This window comes from Bactrocera dorsalis, chromosome 5 (assembly GCF_023373825.1).
Source record: "Bactrocera dorsalis isolate Fly_Bdor chromosome 5, ASM2337382v1, whole genome shotgun sequence".
In the NCBI taxonomy this organism is placed as follows: Eukaryota; Metazoa; Arthropoda; class Insecta; order Diptera; family Tephritidae; genus Bactrocera; species Bactrocera dorsalis.
In genome coordinates this window covers 2,301,354-2,324,104 of record NC_064307.1, presented here as the reverse complement: position 1 = coordinate 2,324,104, position 22,751 = coordinate 2,301,354, and the positions used below count along the sequence as shown (strand labels likewise).

Here is a 22,751-nt window from a genome sequence, read left to right as displayed (position 1 = left end):
TAACTTTTTTATATACTATATCACGTGGGGTTGCCCATAAAATTTTCAGTATTTTTTTTATAATCATAACGAATAACAATATTAACTAATTACTACGTTAAAAGCTTTCCAAGCACCGAGGCTTGAAAGGCGAATTAGTACGCTTTTCGCGAATTTGCCTCGAATCAACGTGAATTGTGTTGAACAGCAAAAACTGAGACACGCACCTACCTACCCATATAGTGATGACAAACAGTCGAAACAGTCAAAACAGCAGAGACAGGCAATCGTTCAGGCATTCGGCAAGCAAGACTGCGGCTCATTGCCCGCCAGCAACATAAATCATTATACTTAAGCAGCTGCATGTGCAACGCAGCAACGCATACATGAGGCATGGGTGCGCGGATTCAATAATTTTTTTCAAAAACCACAAAATGTGCTGAGAAGACAACAAAGCCAAGCAGACAGCCAGCAATAAAGCCAGTAAAAGCAAAAATCAAAAACAAAAGCAACAACAACGCAGCGCCATGAAGCATTCAGGCATTCAAGCTGCCTGTTTTACATTGCGAGCTATAAATTCTGTGTTCAGCCACTGTCTGTCCGTGTGACCGTACAAGTTTGTTGCAAGCCAGCCACTTGCCGCCGATGGTCGCACGGCCGGCTGACCGTTTGGTGTGCGCGTCCGCACGCTTGTGCTTTTGCGTACGGCGCGGCTGATTGGCGTTCATTTGCTGTAATTAGTTGAGCGAACGCGCGCGTCTGTGCATTTTGCATGCAAAACGTGCAAACAGTGCAGCTACAGAGGCCAATACATTTGTGGCACGCATGCGATGGCGCAGCAAAGTGCGTATCTCCGACAAAAGCTCATTCATAATATTTGTAAGCGCTCACATACCTACTACATGGCTGATATGCGAGTTTGCCCGCCACCCCGGTCTCCATACCGACACTCTGCACATGTGACGGGTTTTGCGCATGCGTGCGCAATCGCTGAAATATTACAGCGTGAAATGCTTGTCTTCTCTCTGTCCGCTTACGCATGAGTATTTAATTGAAATTGTATGCAAAATAACTTTTCCGTGTGATTTTAATTACACGAATTTCGGAATTCATTTCTTCGCGTTGGCAGTTGAAATTTTAATGCCTCCGCCAGACACTCCTTGGCGGTACTATTGCAATGAACACATGAAAATTATTAAATATTTTGTGTATTTATGGGGGTATTAAGTGTGGTGCAACTTTTCCAGTTTTCAAATATTTTTAAAATCAGGTCACATATGTGTTTAATATTTTTCTTTATGGAAATTTCGTAATTCGAACATCACTTAATATCATTATAGCCTTAAATGTTGTTTTATTCCTAAAAACGTAGAGATAAATACGTATCGGCAATGTTCAATTCAAAATTTATTTCTGAATTTTTATTTATTTACCCGATAAATAGCTACTCTTATTTCCGCAAATTGCGCGGGCAAACCTAATCGATACAATTTTTCCTTTTTATTTTTTGGAGAAGTGTGATCTCCAAATGTCAAGAAATGTGTTTGTCTAAAAGAACCCGAACAACAAGTTTTTGAAATTTTGTATGCCCCAGGAATCAAACCTACCAAATCGTTTATTGCTAGTTTTGTACCAAAAGATTTGAATCTTTTGCAAACACAATGTTGAACAACGTAGCTGAGGACCTTACATTTACAAACGCGTCATTACTGCTGAAAATATTTATGAATTTGACCACGAAACTGCCCATAAATCTAGAGAATGGTGCTCTAAAAATGAGTCGAAACTGAAATACCAAAATTAGCTGAAAACATTTAAGCAATCCTTGCCGAAGCTTCTAAGTATAATTATTCATTGATATGCTTGGATCAGGATCCTATTTTGAAGACGATAATAAATTTGTTTATTAAAACCGTGAAAATGTTATTTTGTTTTGTCAGTGGCGGGACCAATATGATCAGACGGTATTTATTTAAATTGTTAGCATATTTGTGTATCATTGAGAAGCTTGAGCGTTCATTGCTAAGCTCGAAAAAAAAACAAACGTTCGAAATAAAACAAAAAAGTTCAGGTCTACTCTCGTTTGTCCTCGGGATTTCTCTGTTTAATTTTGCCTAATGAATTACTGAATAAAATTACTAGAATATCAATCTAACCACTGAGACTCACGCAGGTGAGGATTATTTCTTTTTCTGCAGACATTGTCACCTTTAACTAGTGCAAATCGGTTCATCTTTCTCGGAACCCTTAATTTTTGTACTTTGTACTTTGTATTCTCTTTGGTATAAATCCTAGAAGGACTGAAAACTTAGCATCGCTTCTTTCTGAGGGAGCCAATCCAATTCCTAACATTGTCATATAGTTTTCCTTGAACTCAACAAAATCTTTTTCTCAAAATATTGGTACTCGTGTTCGTACTACCCTTCACACCATTAGAACATATCAAGTTTACGAAGGAGAGTCACCCTGACTCAGGCTTGTTTTGAAAGATCCATCATTATTAAGGAAAGAAGTTGGTGCGACAAGAGATAACTTTTGTCAATATCAGTTGCATATTCTAACAAGACGTTGTTAAGAGAACTTCAGTCTCTGCAACTGGGAACACTTTTCCATTGTTTATAAAAGTACTGCACTATTTTCCAATAAAGTTTGAGCAAACAATGAATTTTACTTATTTTTCACTATATTATACGGTGTTTAAATAATAAATGCCAATTCAGAGTGTTTTGGACAATAGTTATTTCTTTACGAGAAAAATTAATAGACTATAATACATTATCAAATCTTATTGAGATGAATTTTCTTCTGTAATACCTATGTTGCGGATTAAGTACAAGATATAGCAGCATCTGTATATAAAATGTCATCTGAAGCACTGATCCCGGACTCTCAATGTAAATTAAAACCCATATTTTTAAGGGCTAGTAGTCGAGTTTTAATTCTTTAATTTGAGAGCAAATGCATTCACGATTCAACATTAAAAAAGAGTAAATGTGTTCTACTATACTAGTTTATGCCCTTGATTAGGTGAAGGCTGAGGTTGCGGATGATAAATGTTCCAGCATCTGTTCACTTTTGTGAAATTTCGCTGTCTGTCTTAAGGTGAATTAATAAAATGAAAGGAACGACGTAAGGTTTAATCTTGAAGCATGCCTCTTATGGTAAAAAAGTTTACATTAGAGGGTGTAACAATTTCTGGTCAAACATAAATGAAAAAACAAAGAAAAGCAAAATACCGAAAATAAACGTAGGTGTATGATAATAGCTAAGCATTAATTTAAATGGGAAAGCAAGAAAGTCTCAACGGAAGTTTCTCACATTAATAAAAATCTTCAACACGCATGTAAATTGAAGTGGGCGATCTCGTTAATTAACTCAGCGAGTTTTAACAAAGCGTGACAAATGTGATCGCTTGAGCTAATTAAAATGAAAATTTATGAGCTTGAATAGATAAACGGTATTCATTGCATTTACAAAAATACTTTAAATGCCTGTGACTTTCTTTTCAGATGCTTTTTAATTGCAGTTTCATACTTCCTTCTCTTTTGCATGCCGTTATATTTCGAAAATGTCACTCCAAAAGCATAAAATCAACAAAAATGTTCTACGGAAAGCAAGAAAAAGTGGGCAGTAGTCAAAATATGTCACAGTGTTGTTGTGTTTATGCCGCATTATGACGTGCAGTTATGAGGCGAGCAACAAAAAGCATATCTCACATATGCACACACACATAGCTGTGGCAAGTGTGCACTTTACTACAAATTGCACATTCTTCCAAAGACTTAAGCCAAATAAAAAGCAAACGGAATTCGTTGGAAAGTATGGCAAACGCCTCCATGTACATAACTGCCTATAGGTGTGCATATGTATGTATGTATTTATACGTATGGAAGTGGCGCTCTCATATGCTCATAAATGGCAAGTGCCAGTGGTTTTTGTGCTGCACCGTTGTGTTGTTGGGGCGTTGCGGCTGACGCGCTTGAAAAGGCAATGAATGCTACAAGCTATAATAACAGCAACAACAGCAATATGAAAACAGTGTCTTTCTGTGACAAAAAATTTGCTGCATTGCCGTATTGGGCGCCACTTGAAGCGCCACACCAAATAAAACGGCATGTGGCAGGTCTAAAAAAGGTAAGAGGAAATAATTTTTTATTGAATTTACAAGTTAAACATCATATGAGACGATTTTAAGATTATTTTAATAGTTTGTAGTTTAAATAAGCATCAGAAAAGGAGAGGGTGATCAGTAGTGACGTGTTATTGATTTAACCTTTTAAAAACCTTAAAAGTCAGAGAAAAAATCATAAGTTAGTCATTCGTTAAAATTTTTCAAAAAACATTTTTAAAATATAGGTGCAGCACTAAAGATGATTACTGACAGCTTTACTAGTTTTAAACAGACAAAAGTATAAACTGAAGTTGATGCAGACATACTGAAAAGCATGTGTTATCTGCGGAAATCTCGTTACAACAACTATTTTTTTATCTCGCAAAAAGCTTTCAATCTGAAAAGCGAAGCTCTGATAATGTTTCTAACTACTTAGGAGGAAAAAGCATGTGTCTAACCTTTAAACAAAAAGGGCGTGGTATCACCCTCTAAGAAGTTTAAAGTGCATATCTTGCAAACTACTTAAGAGACAAATTCGCTCAGGACATATCCCTTAAGCAACGTTACCGACACTGTAAAAAGGATGAAATCGGGTAATAATCCCACCTGCTCCCCAAGTGCGATAAATTATTAAAAGTACACGCCAGAAACATTAGGTTTCACACCTGGGATGATTAAGAGGACCTTATTAGAGCCAAGGTCAAATTTGACAGAAAATTTCCACATCAGAGCAAAACGATTCCAGCCCCAAGATACGGAATATGTGAATCAAAGTTCTAATAGCGTAATTTTAATCGAAAATATCGGTCAATGTGTGAGATATAATTTATAAATTTGGAAAGGAACTTTTATAATGACAGTATACTTGTATGAAAAATGCGTTGAATCGGATCTCTAACTCCCTTCGCCTCCATATACCTAATATACAGATTTTCGAACTTCTGGATGACTTTATACGTAATATATCGGGCAATATGTAAGCTATCTCAATAAAAATGTGAGAGTTTACTCATAACCGTGTATCTTTGTGCGCAAAATAGATAAAATCAGGTGGACATTCGCCCTAGACCCCATATAATTTACAAACCTTATGCATCTGATGGCTTTCATCCTGGCAAGTTGCAAGAATGAAAATGAAATATTCGTTCACATGCGAACTTATGTCTTCCTTACTTCCCAGAAACTACATTTTTTGCAATATTTTAGAAACTCCCGCGAAGTTTTTGTGATGTTGAGCAAAATGTTTAGGCCTAAAATTTGAATTTGGCTGTGTTAAGATAAATGTTGGGTAAATATTAGAAAGTGAGACCAGAAAGTGTGCAGAAACATTAAAATTTACTATTTCACAATAAAAAAAAATTAATATTTTTTTGAAAGCGTTGTGGAACACTCCTCGCAACCCATGGGCCAGACCTTTGAAATTTGATCTCGAAGGCCAAATTCTGCAGCCTAATTGCTAAAGCAACTGTAGTGTAAACAAACGGAAGTGTTGTTAGGTTGTTCGTTATTTGTGTTGCAAAGCAGTATTTGCCACAGCGTGGCGAGAATCATGCTGCAACTGCCAGCGTGTTCCCGAAATAGCTTGACTCACATTTTCCATTTTATTTGCGCTATCAGCGATGCCATTTTTAATACTTTACTACTGTGGCGATCTCTGCACGCCAAGCCTCCCTCCACGCCTCATCATAATTTATACACATTATTGCATACTTGCACATATGTTATATATTTGTTGGTGTGTGCCACTAGAAAAATTTAATATTTTGGGTGGTGGCAGCGGCGTCACCACTGATTGCGCGTGTGCTACTTTACCAACGCGCAGCGCAACGCAGTGTTGCATTCAGTCATCAACAACATAACAACATAACAGCAGGCAGAAGACAGGGGGTATAGAATTAAATACGAGAGACACTAAGTAATATTTCTGTCGTTGTTGTTGGTGTTTTTGGCTTTTGCACTAAAACAATTTTCGCCCCTAATGTGAACAGCACAACACGTCCATCTCTGTCGTCGTTCATCAGCGCCTCCATCAGCGCTGTAATCACCAGGCGCATCATCAACATCAGCAACGAAAACAAAAACAAGAATCATAAACATAGCAGCAATAGCAGCAGCAAGTTGTACATCCAGAGCGATAGCAATAATGCCAACAACAGCAGCAACAACACGCCCGCATAGTCATAACTGCAAGTATCATTTCTTCAAGTGTGTCTTTGAGAGAGCTGTCTGTCTCTGCACTTGCCTTCGTCATCGTCTGCCATACATGTGATTCACGTGCGCGCTCCCCTCGGTTTAAATACACGAATGTCTGTACGTGTGCTTGTGCGTATGCCCCTCAACAGTCTGCCTGCTTAATTCTTTCAGTCTGCGTTGCTGCACTTGACTGGCGTCGACGCTGTGCTCCACTGGCGCACACAAGCGCACCCACTAGCAGACATCCACACACACCCACAAACATATTTATATACACGTATAAGCGCATACAGCTGTTTGTAATCATATTCGAAGACGTCGCTGTGCTGCAACGCAATCATGTGCAACATGTTGCCGTTTAAATGAGTTCAACGAAATGCTTTTTAATATTTTCTTTTACTTTGTAATTTGCATGCATCTCTTTTTTCGTTTAATTTCACTTCGCTTTGGCTTTGGCTTCGCTAATGCGGTGGGCTGCAGTGTGCCGCTGACACGTTTATTGTCTGTCTGCCACTTGCTGTGCGTTGCATGCGCTTTTGTTTTTGTCGGTGACATCACAACACATGAAGGTGTGTCATGCTGGCGGCTGGTAGCTGGTGGACGTTGCCTGTTGGCCGGCGACACGAAATTATGTGCGTAGTCTCATAAGTTGTGTGTGTTTTCAACTAAATAATTTTGCATTCATTTTTGCTTTCAAGTCTTGTCATAATATTTCGTTTTTGTTTAGTGCTTACCGGCCGTTTGAGCATTTGGCAGCAAATTTATGTCCTTTTTTTGAACATATTCCGCATTTGGGGATCTCTTGGAGGCCGTTGAACTTTACCAGGCTCATCAAGGTTACTGTGACGCATTGGCTAAGGGATTTTAGGTAGGAAGTATTGCTTAAAACCTGTGCCAAATGAGTCATGCTCAACAAGGAGGTTTCAAAGTCCGACCTAAAACCGAAAGTTATGCTTATAATTGAACTTGATAATAAAAACGTATAGTTCACAGCAACATCTGTGAGAAAAAGATCATCTAAGGTGAGTGCATTAGCTAAACCAAAATCAAAACCTTTACATCTATTTCTATTGAAGCAAAATGGTTTCAGATACTGTCATAAGATGAGCTGTGGACGTAAAGTGCAGCAAGACTGAAGTCTAAAATATTTTGTGAATTTTATATAAGTAGTATTGCTATATATATACATTTTTATTTAGCATAAGTGAATTAACTCAATTTGCCGATTTCCCACCCAAATACAAGCTATTCACTGTTAACTGCGAGAAATCCACAAGTTTCGAAAAGCTTACCCCGAAACTCGAAGTGGTCAATCTTTATATTTCTGTCAAATTACCAGTTGACACTAGTTCAACACGTGAGGTGCAGAACTTCTTTTTTTAATATTAGTCCAAGCCTTCCCCTACTACTAGGCAGTTAAGATTTTTAAGTTTTAAGGTGTCAGTAGGGTAATGTGGCCTGTTTTTCTGACATTTTTTTTCACAGAAATTTTTATTCTACAATAGAACTTTTTTCACATACTATAAGGTATATCGTGGAGTGTATGAACAAATTTTTTCGGAATTTTTTGATGACATCTGTCGGAGAAATGGCTGGGTGAATGAGATGCGTTTTTTCACAAAAACCTAATTTATTCTTAAAAAGTACGTGAAGGGTTATCGTCCCTACTAGAATCATGAACAATTTTTCATAAATAAAAAAGTAATTAACGTTTTTTTTAATTCTTATAACATAAAAATAGAAACGATTTACCAGGCGTTTTGTGAAGATTAAAAAAAATTAAGCATATTGGTTGAATAGTTCGAGTAGTGTGAGAAAAATGCGTTAAAAGTGTCCACTTCGAGCGCTCCGAACGACGAGCGGTGTTATTTTTGGGCCCTTTTCGAAACCTTCCAATGGTAATGTGGGTTTCTATATTAATTCTAAGTGTATAAGGGAACAGAAAATGCAAACAAAAAAAATAAAAAAAATTTTTGAAAAAAAAAAGATTACCCTACTGACCCCTTACATGACTATATATGAAGAAAGAACCCCCCTAGAATCGCATCGAAAATAAACTACGACAAAATTGCTTTTGAAAGAACTCTGACTTTTCGGATTCGGTATTTAGGGTTCTATACCACAGAGCCGTATACTAATATATGCCTAACCAAAGTTGTAAGAAGGATTTTAATAATATACGGATGTGTTTTAGAACATCGCTTAACAAAACTCAAAATCACTATTTGCCTTAAGAGCTATAGTATTAATATTACAGCTGAAATAAGCTTAGGTTCCACAGTAGACCGATATTAAAACAATTAACGGGTACTCTTAGTGAAAAATTAAAAAAGAAACGTCAAACGGAATGTTAAATATTTTTTCCACGATTATTTTTTCAATATATACTTTTCTAAAATAAGCTTGTTTCACCTTTTCTTGGATATGAAAAATAAAATTCTTAATTATACTTTCTTGTTTCAAACAATTTTGTTTTTTTTTTCTTATTTAGAATGTCAAATCCAAGCTTGGAAAACTGCCCTGCCAATATTAATAATAAGGGTTAGTGATTACACAATTTTGCGCCAAATCGTCAACATTAACCTAAAAGCTCATTTCCATAGACATAATTTACATCCATTTCCTCTCATAATCACAGCAATATTACACTGAAAAAAATTTAACAAAATGACATAAAAAAATCTGTTTGCATACGGTTTCTACGAAAGAATATATGTCTCTATAACAAGCATTTGGAATATTGTCCTTTCCACGCATTCGCACACATACGTGCAAGTAAATATTTACGTGCTCGCTAGATGCGAGCGCAATTAATGAATAATGACAATTCTGAGTGGATTCAGAATTACTGGCTAAGCGCCAAAATGCAGATTTGCAATTCATATTTGTCATACGCTGCCTATAGACTTGCTGGCTTGCGGGAGGCGGGTGGTGTCCGCACAGTGGTTGCCAAAAGTATTCGTAGTGAAAACACATACACATATGTACATATATACATATGTATTTGTGTAAGTGAATGTAGTCAAAACGCGCTAAGAGATTGAAAGTAGTGGCAAACACTTTTTTCGAAAATAATTTCGTCTGTTGAGGTGGAAGATGCCGCGCCGACTTGGCAGCCGAGCGTTGCGTAGGCGAAACGAAGAGCAACTGCGAAATTAGACTAAAAGTTCAACTGTCTCAGGAAGAAGCGTAGATATGTAGCATGTGCATCTAAAACTTTATCACTTTGTCAGCTTTTCTCTTGTTCTTTCTTTTACTCCACATTATATGCCGTTACTAAGCTGCAACTGAATAAACTAATTAGTTCTTAGTTCAAAACATATGAAAATGCTTTTCCAAATGAATAGTTTGGCGCAAAAAATTTCACTTCCATACACATAAGCATAAGTATATACATACATATATGTCTGGCATCGATGCGCGATATTTTTAAAAATAGGGCAATCGTGGCATAAACAAAAATTGCTGCGGGCATAAAGTTTTTAATGCAGAAAGGCAATTTTTTTAATAGGCTCGTACGTGTTTGCATTCCAGTGCTGATTGTGACTGTGCATATACATTTATGCTATATGCATGTGTATAATATGTACACATACATTTCATATTCAAAGCCGAAATCGATGTACACAATAGTCTCTGTCAAATAGCTGAACTGAAATGAATTAAATCAGAAATGAAGTTTTGAAAATCGTTACTTTGTAACTGGTAAATAACTAGTATTATGTCAACAATAAAATTTTTATATAATTATCAGGCAATTTATAATATGGGCTCTTAAGTTCGCATATTTACTTGCAATGATGGCACAACTAGTGTGGGAGCCCAAAATTTAGCAATTTTCGGGAAGTCTAAAAATTGTCGAAAAAATTGCTGACTCATTCATTATTCAATTCTGAATAATCGGTTATATGGGAGATATGTGATATAGTTGCCCGATCTGACCGATTTTGACAAATGATCAATAGAATATCAAACTTCATCGCATTAAGTTTCATTCGGTTATCATTTAAAAATCGCGATCCGATTTTAGACCAATAGTCTTTTATCGAAGTTATTCATAATGATCCATAGAGCATTTCCGCATATGCGATTTTTCCGTTTTTTTAGTTTCCTGTAAGTGAACTCTAATGTATGTACAGAAAACTGGATGGTGACCAGATCACTCCGAGTAAGCACCACAACAAATTTAAAAGAACTGGATTTTAGAAAAACTCTTTTAAAGATAAACTGGGGGAGCTGATAGAACTGCACGGCTATATACGAGTATTAGTAGAAATTAACTCAAATTGCGAAAAAATAAAGAGAGATTAATTTTTAAAATTTTCAAATAAGTATGACTCTTATAAATTTTTTGGTTGGACGCTATGCAAATTTTACGTCTGCGCTCAAAAATAGGCAACGTTTTTTCAAATTTTTGATACAGCATGCAAAACCAGCTTAAAACGAATTGAGTTAATGTGTACAAAAACAGCTACAATCGAGTTATAGACCACGGAGCTAAACAGTCATGTGATGCCGTGCAGTACAGCGGAATTCACAGTTTTATTACTAAGATTAAAAACTTATATTTTGTGAGAAAAGTGTAGAGTATGTAATAATTTTTCTGATTTTTTCTGACAAAATAATATAATTATTGCTTTACTGCTTTAATCCGAGCCATGGCTGAACGAAAGTTCAAAAATGTTACAACGAGACAACTTTCACAAGGCATTAGTACATTTAAAAGCGAATTGTTGCCAAGTCACTGCACTGCATGCAATTAAAAACTAACTACAAGTATTCTATAAAATAAATGATCTGAGAACCAGCTTCATTTAGGACTGGAGTAAAATCTCGCACTAATTTTCGCCAAACAACAAACTCCAGCAAATCCCTGAAAACGCGCCACTTACATAATAGCAATTCTTGGCAACACTTAAATTCCAATAATGGCTACACTCAAACTTTGCCGCGCAGCCATTGAGAGTAGTAAAAATGAATTTCGTTCGGCAAAAAAAAAACAAATGTTCGAACCGAAGCGCAACTAATTTTGGCTGCCACTTCGGCCGCGGAGCCACAAAAGAGGCGCGAATCCAATGGCCAAACGAAAATGCATGCAAGGGAATAAGCAGGCAAAAAGCCGCTAACCACTTTAAATGCTAATTCCGACTTAAGCGCCAGCCAACAAAGTGAGAAAAGCGATGAAAGCGCCGTGCATGAGTGTGTGCCTTGCATACGACTGTGTTCCGCGCGTGGAATTATGCATTTGTTGGTGCGTTTCAAAGCGTCGTTTGTTGAATTTCGCTCACTGACAATAGAAACACAATCGTTTGAATGCTAATCGTTACTTTTGTGATGGCGTGTGTGCCGGTTTCTGTGCTTCGGCGTGTCGGGGATGCCGTTATAATGCGATTACATAGATAACTATGCTTAAATGCTTTAACCAATTCTGAAAAGGATATATAGTGCAAGTATATGTAGTGCAGAAAATGTGTAGTTTTGGAAAATTAAAGTGACATTTTTGGATATTGGAAATGAGATACTAAGAGAATAGGACTTTAAATTGCAAAAACATAGTTACTTTTTAATTTTTCAAAAATATATTTCAGCTCGAATGGTTTATGTTGAAATGTTCTTGATATTTCGACAGTCAAATCTTCCCGTCGTTAGCAAAGAACTGACAAATATACATTAATTAGCTGATGGAGACAAACTTCAAACAAAAAAAAAATTATGTCGACTCCGATGGACCAGCCTGAGTCAAATTTGATTTAGACACAAAGTGCTTTAACTTTTTTGTATACTCACACAGGTTCCTTGCCTATTCATTAAATTTGTGTTCCTAAAATGAAGTACCTAATATATTCTCCAATAATTTTCTAGAATTTCATGACCTTGTTAATCGCTTTTCATTTCGCCCTTGATATTTATTAATTTGAAGTACTCTCAGCAATTAAATAGTGTTATAAGCTGTTTTTGAGCGCTATTTATTTGCTTCCACCGACATCAGCCTAATTTCATGTCATGTATCAATAAAGCTTTCCAGTCATCCTAAGCCGCACTAAGTACCAATATTATTTACTAATCGTAAGAAAAAAATATATTTAAGTGTATTTCCGGCGAAAACTATTGAAATTCTCAAAGAGCACTTCAGTGAACTTCAAGCAAATAAAGTCTTGTCTGAAGTGTTGCCACTTCAAGTCAATCAATACAGTTCGAGGGTTACATATACATATTTGTTTGCATGCTGGGTCAGATTTTATGCATAAATACAAGTATGTATGTATGTAAATATCTATAAATGCAAGGAACTTCGAGTATCGGATATATTTCTCGCAGATAATACATATGCAAGTTGAAAAGTTTTTATTAAAAAATTGTTATTGCGAAAATCGCTCGCCTTTCTACATTGTATGCCAAATGCAAGAAAAGAATGATAAGCAGAAACGTTAAAGCAATAAACTTGCTAAAAAGCAATAATATTGGAGCTCTTTGCAAAACAGGAAAAAAGCTTCGATTGCAACGTTGACGCTCGGTTTTCAATTCAAATGCCGCTGTTGATAAATTCAGCGTATTTTCAGGTGTGTTTTGAAAGGCAAGAGTGTTGCTCGCACTTAAGGAGTTTCAAGTAAATAATGTGATTGATAAATAAGGAAATCAGTTGGTGATATTTTAAATGAAAATAAATAACGCAAATTTTGTGTAGAAGTGGTGCAGAGAACAGAAAGACTCAAAAATATAGGTGGAATATTCGACAGCTCTGATAAAATACCACTAAGCGGCAGTAGATCACTTGCTAGAATATGAAAATTCGTGCAAAGCAGAGACACAGACTCAGCTATAAGAGAACAAACATAAATAATATTGATGAATTCTTCTTTTTCTTGGCAACTTGGAAATCAGCATCTTTGATGTAGATTGGAATATTATTGTGGTAGTTATTCGACAATAAAGACAAAAGTATGTTTTTCAAACTTGAGTATCCTAACCTAAATAAGTATGTTTGAATAATCGATTTATAGACCTGTCCCTATTCTTTCGACTGTTGAGATTTCCCAAAAGTTAGTTTATAAACTATATGCTACCTTTCATAAAAAATAGTTAAAATTAAAAAGAACTGTTATAAAATAATATTTTTTTCTACTTGTAAATATTTTCTTAAAACTATATATTCCTACATTTATCTGTGTACTTATACATATGTAAATCCGTTTTTGTATTGTGGTTTCTGTACTCACCGCTTTGCTGCGCTGGCCATATTCAATTTAGAGTTTTTTCTGCAACTCAGCCAGTCTTGTTGTGTCTTACGCCGCTATTTTATGTAGTTAAGCTCTGCAATGCGAATATCGTCGGTATTAAGTGATTGCACAGAGGCAGTAAGTCAGTCGTTGCAGTTTAGTAGCTGGCAATCTGACTAATTGGCATCACTGTGATATCAGTTGCACAACTCTAAATTGTTGACCGTTGTTGGTTTTTCACAATTCACGTGTTGTTGCTGTTGCTGTTGCTGTTATTTTATTTTATTGCTATTGTTGTTTTAACACTATTCGGTGTATGCTAATGCAAATTGTTTGCAACCAGGTGCTGCTGGTCACTATTTGTTTTCACACACTGACGCTTTCGATTACCTGCAACGGCATTTATGTATTTATAAACTTATATGGTATATGTGTTATACATATGTATGTGCTTGACACTCTTGCACGTTGTATATTTATGTGTGGTGTTTAGGTTTAGGCGAATTATTGCACAATTTTCTATAATTTCGTTTATTTGGCATTTATTACATTGCCACATGCAACATGCAACACAAATACTTTTCCATTAGCTTGCATCGAAAATTTGTGGCTTTTCATTACAGTGGACAAATGAAAAAATTGCAATTTATTTGTATTCCAAGTTGTTTAGTGCTACTTTTTTATTTTTATAAACATTTTTGTATTTTCCATAGGTTTAAGTGCTTTTTATTTAATAGTATTTTAATTTTTTATAAAGTTTTATTGATTATTCATTTATTTCTGTTTGTGTTCCGAAACTGAAAATCGAACAAATTAATTTCGATAAGTCCCCCACCAGAGGTGTCACGCTTTGAGCTTTGAAAAGGCTTCTGTTCTCAATTAATTGCGCGCAGGTGCTGAGTGTGCGTGTGTGTGTATTTGTATACGAAATTGTTAAATTGCCTGGAAAATTAATTAGAATGGGGTATGGGACAAATGTTTTGTGGTTTTGGAAAAAAATTTGCTGGGAGGGACTAAGATCTTCATCAATGACCAATTATAGGTCCGAACATGTTAAAGATATAGTATTTACTTAATTAATTAAAAATAATGCAGTTAGGTCATATAAATTTCATTAATTGATTCACTAAGGCTTAAGTTAAGAAGTCTAAGTGAAGCGAAGAGGATGTAACTATGAATATTACTCTGCATTATCCTTGCTCTCAAAGGGTCCCCATCTGAATTGAAGAGATCGATTTTTGTTTTTGCATGTATCATATATCGAATAGTTGAGAATATTATATGCGAATCAAGTAAATAATAATAAGTGGGAGGCGACCCCAAACCTTTAACCGAGATTTTCTGGAAACGCTGTTTTCAGAATCGACGAGAAAGTTTTCTTCAAAAAGACTGCACCGATCTACGTGAAACGACCTTTTGGACTATATCTACTAGGTAATGATAGAAGTAAAAATATTTTTAATAATAATTTCGAGTTTTAAGAAAATTAAGTCGTTCGATCGCCACCTGTATTACTACATTTATATAGTAAATTTGTTTGGTTTTTGTATTTGAGATATTTTTAAGCGCGAAAATCTGGCCAGACATCTTTTTTTAGCGGTCCCCCTGGAGATTGACAATGGAAATGCAAAATCTTTCAAAATGAATCGCTAATTATAAAAGCAGATTAAATTATTTTAATGCACTTTACTTTTATTCATTTAGTTAATATCATCCCTCTTGAAAAATTTTACAAAAACAGCCGCTGTTTTCAGCTTTATGAGAGCGAACGCAAAGGCGAGATAATCCATCGCTTCCGACGGTAACCTATCCTTAATACTGTATGGGTTCCTAGGTATAACGGTTAATCTTTGGAGAATAACTTATAATATATACATATAACTTTTCTCACATTAAAATAATTAATTTGAAGGAAATTAAAGAAAATATAGCAAAATAAATCTTTTTTCAACTTGAATTCATGTTTGGTAAATATATAAATATATATATATTTTTTTATTTTATATATATTCAGAATAGAAAAGCTCTATACAAATAAATTTTAAATTACAGTATTAAATTTATCTAAAGTTGCACGAATAAACCATGTTCGCATTTTCGCATAAAGATGAAAAACAGTTAAAAATTGAAAGTAGTTTCTAAGGAAATAATGGTTTTTTTGTTATAAAAAGATCGCAGAAAATTTAATTTCAACATAAATTTTTAGGTTAAAAGCTAATAATTTTATTATTACACTACTTTGTTTTAAATTTAGGCCATTAAGTGTTTATTAGCAATAATTTAGAATTAATCTCTGCGCACTAGTCGCTTATCACAGTCTCCGCATATGCAAATAATTTTCCACCAAATTTTATAATTATCAAAAACACTAGCAAACTGCTCGCCTCACTCTCTGCACATAACGCGCTTTTGCCACGACTAGCTCTACGCCATGGCATATGTATGAAAACGCCTGCCACACAGCTCAATCTGAAGCGTACGCTTATGAAGCGTTACTCATACGCCCCCGCCCATCTACTGTGGGTTATTGGCCTGATGCGCCGAATGCCGTTTCAACGTTTAAAGTTTTCTCCCTTTCTTTTGATTTACGGCGCATTAGGCCTATAGCGCATTAATCATTTTTGCATTGCTACACATGTGTTCAACCGCCACTTTGTCGCTGCGCGCGTATGTGTGTGTAGTGAGCACCCAAAGCCCCTTACCACGTAACCACTAGTTAATAGCACTTTATTTTGCCCACCCTCACATACACGCACACACTTCCTAGTTAAGGCAAACGCCACTTGTTATCCAAGCACAGGATTTATATGCTTACATGTATGTATGTATGTATGTGGATGTTGCATGTTTTATGACATTTAAATATTTATGTAGCACATATTTTTCATGAAGAACACCAAAGCACAAGCAAAATATTTTATTTTGCATCACATGTAGTTATACTCTCTCTCGCACTCACACAGTAAAATCACTTTGCTAATATTGTTGTCAAGTCGATACTCCACAAGTTGAGTGTGTGTGTGAATAGCTTTGCTGCTGATGCCTTCGACGCAAATTTACTGTTAAAAGTTATCTACTTTTTAACAGCTTTCAAAGGCTGTCGATTGATTCACATACACATACACCTACGCATACATATAAATATGTATGCATTCAATCCATTCATATCTATGACACTTGGTAGTACTTGTTGTCGTTGTTGTGTGCTGAAAATAGATTAAAGAGGTATTTTCAATTGAATATTTTATTGGTAAATATTGATTTCATTGGTTTCATCAAAAATTGCAAAGCCTTATAATAAACATAAACGAGCATATTTACGAACACAAATACGGAAAAAACACGAAAATGGGAAAATAGGAAAACTGTGATAAATCTTGGAAGCAAATATGTTTTGGATGCTTGGCAATGTGTTATATGAGTATCGATGAATGTTGCATGGTAAGTGATTCAAGTTAACTTTTCTGCACTTTTGAAACTCACTGGATGTGTGTATGTTTATGCGTCAGGTAGATAAGCAAGCTTCAATGAAGTCATGCAGCCCTGAGCTATGGAAAACAAATTTATTTTCATAACTGTAAATGTGTTGCGCAAAACTATTTGTACGTTTTTTTTGATGTCGAGTCTTCATTCAAATTTTAGAGAATTTGTGAATATAATTGTAGTTAATCTGAGGAATATATACATACATATTTTATCCTAAACAGTTAAAGACTTATGAAAAAAATTTCAAAAAATTATTCATTTTAAGTATTGTTTATATAGGAAACTTTGACAGCTCACTTAAAAAGGTTTCTGTGTTGAGATAATTTTTTTTCAGTTTAGAGGTTCGTTTCCACCCATGAACTCGGTTTTGGCTTATTCCAATGTTTCAGCTGATCAAAATTTACCCGGACTGCCAAAAAAAAAAAAACAAAAATAATTTTTACGCATATTAAAAAAAAAAAATATTTATAATAAAATTAGACTTCTGAGCTAGTTTGGAGGTACTTTTATTCCATACACTTGTTTAAGCCCTGGCTAGGATGGCTAGGATTGTCTTCAGAGATCTGTGGTGTTGCCGTTGCCTAGATTGTTGCATCGAAAGTAGTTTCGACGTCGTACTTATAAACCCATGTTTCGTCCCAAGTACTGATGCATTTGATGAATGTAGAGTTCTCTGTTACGTTGAGAAAAGCATACAATGGAAGTCTTTTGATACGAATCTATCAAGTATCCAAAAGAAATAGCAAGAAGCCCTGCTACACATTGAAAATGTTTTTGAATAGGATAAAGTTGAGCTTACTGAGCATTCTGATAGTAGAATTGAGAAAAGACTAAAAATTAACGTCAAAGCTTGAACCATGTGAGGGACCATATCTACTGCATATTTGTGGACTTTAAAGTTGCTTTTGATTTTCGAATAATATTCAAAGAAAAAAATACTTGAACACAGATTAAGTTTTTAGAGTAGGGCACCTCTATGCTAACTATTTAATAATAATATAGATTTCAAATCGACTTCTATATTTAAACCATAGTTAGGGGAGATAATTGAAGCTATATAAGCCAACCGTTCTATACGTAGAAGAGGACAGCAAATTTATCGTTGAAAAATATCAAGAACAAAAGGATTTCCATGTGAAGAGAAGGAATGACTGGTGCACTGTTGTTGAATCGACCAAGAGCAAACAAGCAATAAAAGAAAAATCACCTCAGTATTTTTAAAAAGCTTCTATATTTTTTGAGGATTTTTTTTTAATAAAATGTTCTACCTCTTTGAATATCGTATCCTCAAACTTTATGTAGAAAATAAATTTATGAAATTTAATAATCTTAAAAAGGATAACATGGAAACATTCCTACATAATATTAAGTTTTAAAGGACGCATTTTATTATATTAGAAAAAAATAATCAATTTAATTTTAATCAGATTTCTGCCTCAGTAACTCTTAATTTGTGATATAAATTTAGAACTGAAAATTAATAAGATCATGAACATAAAATTATAATGTAGTAAAGTGTAATGAATAATTTAAATTTGTTCACAATGCTAGCAAAATGCAACGTCTTAGCCTGAAACTCCGTGCAATAAATTTTTATAGATTTCTTCCTACACCCATATTTACAAAAGCACAACTGACAACGACCATAAACAGTCAGGGTACTAACGAGGTTGTCAACATTGCATTACAAAAGGATGTTGAAGAGGCGCAACAACAAAAAAAAAAAAAAGAAAAACTGAAACGCAGCTACGTCACGCGAAGACAATAAAGTGGCAGCGAAGACGAGTTGTGCGAGAGAAAAGGATGCAATATCTTGTGCTGCAACGCGCGAAGCGAGGCTTAATGAATCAATTATCTGTGTGTGTGTGATAAATAAGTTAAAGCGCAAGCACTTCAGTCGTCTTTAAAAGAGCAAGAACCTGAGAAATATTCGAGAAAAGTCTTGCAAGTGGAACTTTGCATTTTCCTCTTGACAGAAAAGATTCGAACTCCAAGAACAGCCGGCAAACTGACTAAATACATATATTACATATGTACATATATGTGAGGAAGTTTATGAAACTTTTGCATTCTTTTCTCCCATTCTTTACATATAAAATATTTGCTCTTTCACTTTCTTGACGTTCGCTTAATATCTTTAATCCGCACATTTTGTAAGGCCACTCAACTAAGTGACTGTCACATTAAGGATATTGTCAACTGCTTCCTGCTACGTTACCTGTGTATAAACGTTTAAGAGCCCGGCTACATATAGCAACAAAGGCACCTATGTAAATACATATGTGAATACATTGCTGTACCTGTGAATGTGGTTAGTTGGCACACGACTGATTAGCGCGTGTGTTCTATCTATAAAAGCAAAGGAAATATCGCTAAGCAAACCATTGAAAGAAGTTTCAACGAAACTTCCGTTATTGGTTGCTGGCAACAAAGAGATGAGCTGGGAAGAGGACGTGCTTTGGTATGGCTCTTACTTACTACACCTATATGTGTATGTATGTATGTGCAATTCATAACAACCTTGGTGGATATTATGCGTTACTATGGATATTGTTGCGATTGAAGCACATTTGTTGTGATATTTAACAAAAGTACGTAACTCGAAATTTATCAAACAAATATATTTAAAATGAATTTTTTGTCAAAAATGAAAAATGGCTCTCGGAACTGGTGCTGAAACAAAACATCGTTGAATTATGTCAACTCTGCTGAGGACATACCACCTCTCTAACGTACAAATAATTAATTTCAGACAAAAAGTATAAATATTTTATTTTCCAAATAACTATCAATTTTTATTGTTTGTATTTTAAATTGAACAAACAACTTGCCTGTACCATTTTCTGCTCTAAATCTTCAGTTGTTCTTTTATTACCTGCACTTTCGTTCGTCTCAAAAAAGTCAAAGCAACAGTGCTTGAAAATCTTCGTTGGCTTCTCAGATATTACAGAGGATCTCTCACATCTCGTCTCAGCACATTCTTTATTAATGTTTTGGTTATGAGTCTTCAAAGACTGGACCTTTTTATTATTTATGTGAAATTTTTTTTTTTGCCAGTCCGGTTCAAATTTTATCAGATGGCTTATTACAAAAAAAGTAATCCTCCTGTCAGAAGATGCTATACATTTTGCAATTGACCGCCAATGTCAGTTCTGTTATGACATTTGCAAAATACTCGTAAATTAGCAATGGTACGCTACACTGCTCTAGAACGCGGTTATTGGTGACTATTTATTTGAGCAAAAATCGGTCGGTGACTTTGGCACAACGTGAATTTCGTCGCAGATTTCCTGGCCGTCAGACGCCTACTGGTGAAACACTGCGACGTTGAGCCGCTCGCCTCGAAAAGACTGGCACAACACAAGATTCTGCCAGACGTGGCAGACCACGGAGTAGCCGTTCTGCAGAGATAATTGCTGCTTTGTCGAGGATGTCATGGAAGTGCCGTCACCATCGACTAGACGACATGCCACGCAAATGGGTATCAGTCGACGGTGTTTACAGCGAATTTTGGTACAAGATTTTAAGATGTTTCCGTACAAGATCCAGGCGGTGCATCAGCTGTTAGCTGCTGACCGCCAATCGCGTCCAACATAGGATCAAACCAGCGTTAATTACCACCAAGAGAAAGATGATTTTTCATCAAATAATAATGAGTGATGAGGCTCATTTCCATCTTAGCGGGTACGTAAGTAAGCAAATTTTACGCTTCTGGGACACTGAAAATCCGCATGATCCTTTTGCCGCAACTTAATGAATTGGGATTGGAAAACATGTGGTTCCAACAGGACGGTGCAACGGCACAGGCTGCACGTGCCATAACCGATATGCTGAAGGATGCATTTCCCTGGCGTCTAATCTCTCGTTTTGGCGACTTGCAGTGGCCAGCAAGATCGCCTGATTTGACCGATCCAGAATTCTTTTTGTGGGGCTTCTTGAAGTCGCGGGTTTATGTTAACAAGTCTCAGACTCTTGCCGCTCTTAAAGACAATATCCGTCAAGAATGTGAGGACCTATCGCCGTTCTAGCCAAAGCGATGGAAAATGCCATAAAAAGGGCTCAAATGACAATCAATTGTGGCGGACAATCAGAGGACGCAATTGACACAAAAGTAGACCTAACGGTGATTTTGCCGGTAAGTAAGATGGTGTTGACACAGACATTTTTTGGGTAGGTAGATAAGTGTATTACGAATTGATTTATTAAAAAAACCTATTTTTAAAGTTTCTGTGTTGTGACTCTTTTTTAGTTAGTGTGCGCTATAATAGGTCTCAATCAAATCAAAAATAAAAAAAAGCGTTTTGTGGTTGAAAAACTTTAGGCATGAAACAACAATGTCACTAAAGCTTGTACTCAAAGTTGGTACTTTTCTATATTCTTTATTAAACAAATTTTGCAATTGATTAACACACCAACAGTTATTATCCATTTCCATGCCTTTGAGGGCAAAAACACCAACAACTTGCCTTCACATATTCCCATGGCAGCCGTCGTAATCTTTTTAGAGCCATTTAAATCTTTTAGCAAATGAACATGAGCACAAATGATCTAACGGTATTAACGAAGATGTGTATGAACTGCACGAAGCACTTTATTTGCTTTCTACCGCAGGTATATGCATTGTCAAGGAAAAAATGGCCCAACAAAATGCGCCACTCCATTTGGGCACATTTTTGTCGCATATAAAATGCCCTTTCTCCCATGGGACCATGCCGCACATGCGTCGCAACCACGCACAATGCCACAAATAACTACTTAGCTTTACTTACCATAGACCCGGTGGCACACAATCACATACATATGTGTATGGCCTAAGTACTTGCGCTTTGCACGCAACGTGAGTTTATTTGTGCGTCGTGAGCTTTTTTGTTTGCCTACGTGCCACATACGCAAATGTGCGCCTCATATAAATATACATATTTGTATGTGCGTGTTATGTGCCCTCGGTAAATTTTCCTAAGTACCTAAGTAGCTGCGTGGCCGCCGGCGAGTATGACTTTTAGTGGACCCCGACTTGAAAGTTTCGTGTGTGAATTTGAGCGATGTGTTGCATTATGTTGCCCGCCGGCCATTACTTCAGCCACGTTGTTAACCAGCATCTCAAACATAATGCTCATCATTATCGTCATCAGCTCAGCTTATTTTTCCACGTTTAATTGTCAGCTTAATTTTCTGACTAACCGGGAGGGTTTATTCTTCCGACACATTTACTGCGGCTGTCAGGCTTTCAAAAGCAAGAAAAAACTTTACTTATACCTATATAGTTGCATATGTTGTTATTTGTCGCAAAAATATCTGCTGGTGCTTTACGTGCGTTCGCATCTTCGCAAATATCTAGAAGTGAGTGCCCTTAAACTCTGGGAAAATGTTAAGGTTGAAAGGTGAGGGGTAGAATACCTGCATGCTACCATGAATATATATATTTGTATGCAGATGTGTGTCTATGTCACTTCGACTCACTTATTTACGCGCTCTCCCAACGTTCAGCTGTCACTTCGCTTAAAAATAACACATGCACTTGCCCCGTGGCACAAGAAAAATGATTATCCTGCGACATTATTGGACTTATTGCCAATTTCTTCCTCATAATATTTTTTGTTATTTCTTCTCTAGTTTTTTTTATTTTTAGCTTCCACTTGTACACCGCTAATTTGGCTCGTATTCACTTGATTGCCACACATGTTGACGTGCGTAGTCCTATCTGCCACAAAAAGACACATAGAGCAAATCATTGCACCTGTACAATTCTAGCCAATCTGTCTCCT

At 35.9% G+C, this 22,751-nt stretch overlaps 1 protein-coding gene across 20 annotated transcripts in view; it reads right to left on the bottom strand.

Annotated features, from left to right (window-relative positions):
* The window catches only part of LOC105232701 (collagen alpha-3(IX) chain), a 382,089-nt gene that overhangs the window by 325,442 nt on the left and 33,896 nt on the right, over positions 1–22,751 (bottom strand). For 14 of the 20 annotated variants that reach the window (XM_049457505.1, XM_049457509.1, XM_049457516.1 and 11 more), the window contains exons 3-4: positions 16,460–16,706; positions 13,501–13,890 (exon numbers count right to left, since the gene is read on the bottom strand). The exons of 2 other annotated variants lie outside the window; for them this stretch is intronic. In XM_049457505.1, the coding sequence (XP_049313462.1) occupies positions 13,501–13,520 (20 nt within the window). In that variant the 5' untranslated portion in view covers positions 13,521–13,890; positions 16,460–16,706. Of the gene's footprint in view, positions 1–13,500; positions 15,259–16,459; positions 16,707–22,751 lie in introns of those variants that run through there. 4 more of the 20 variants (XM_049457506.1, XM_049457510.1, XM_049457508.1 and 1 more) reach the window with 4 other exon arrangements.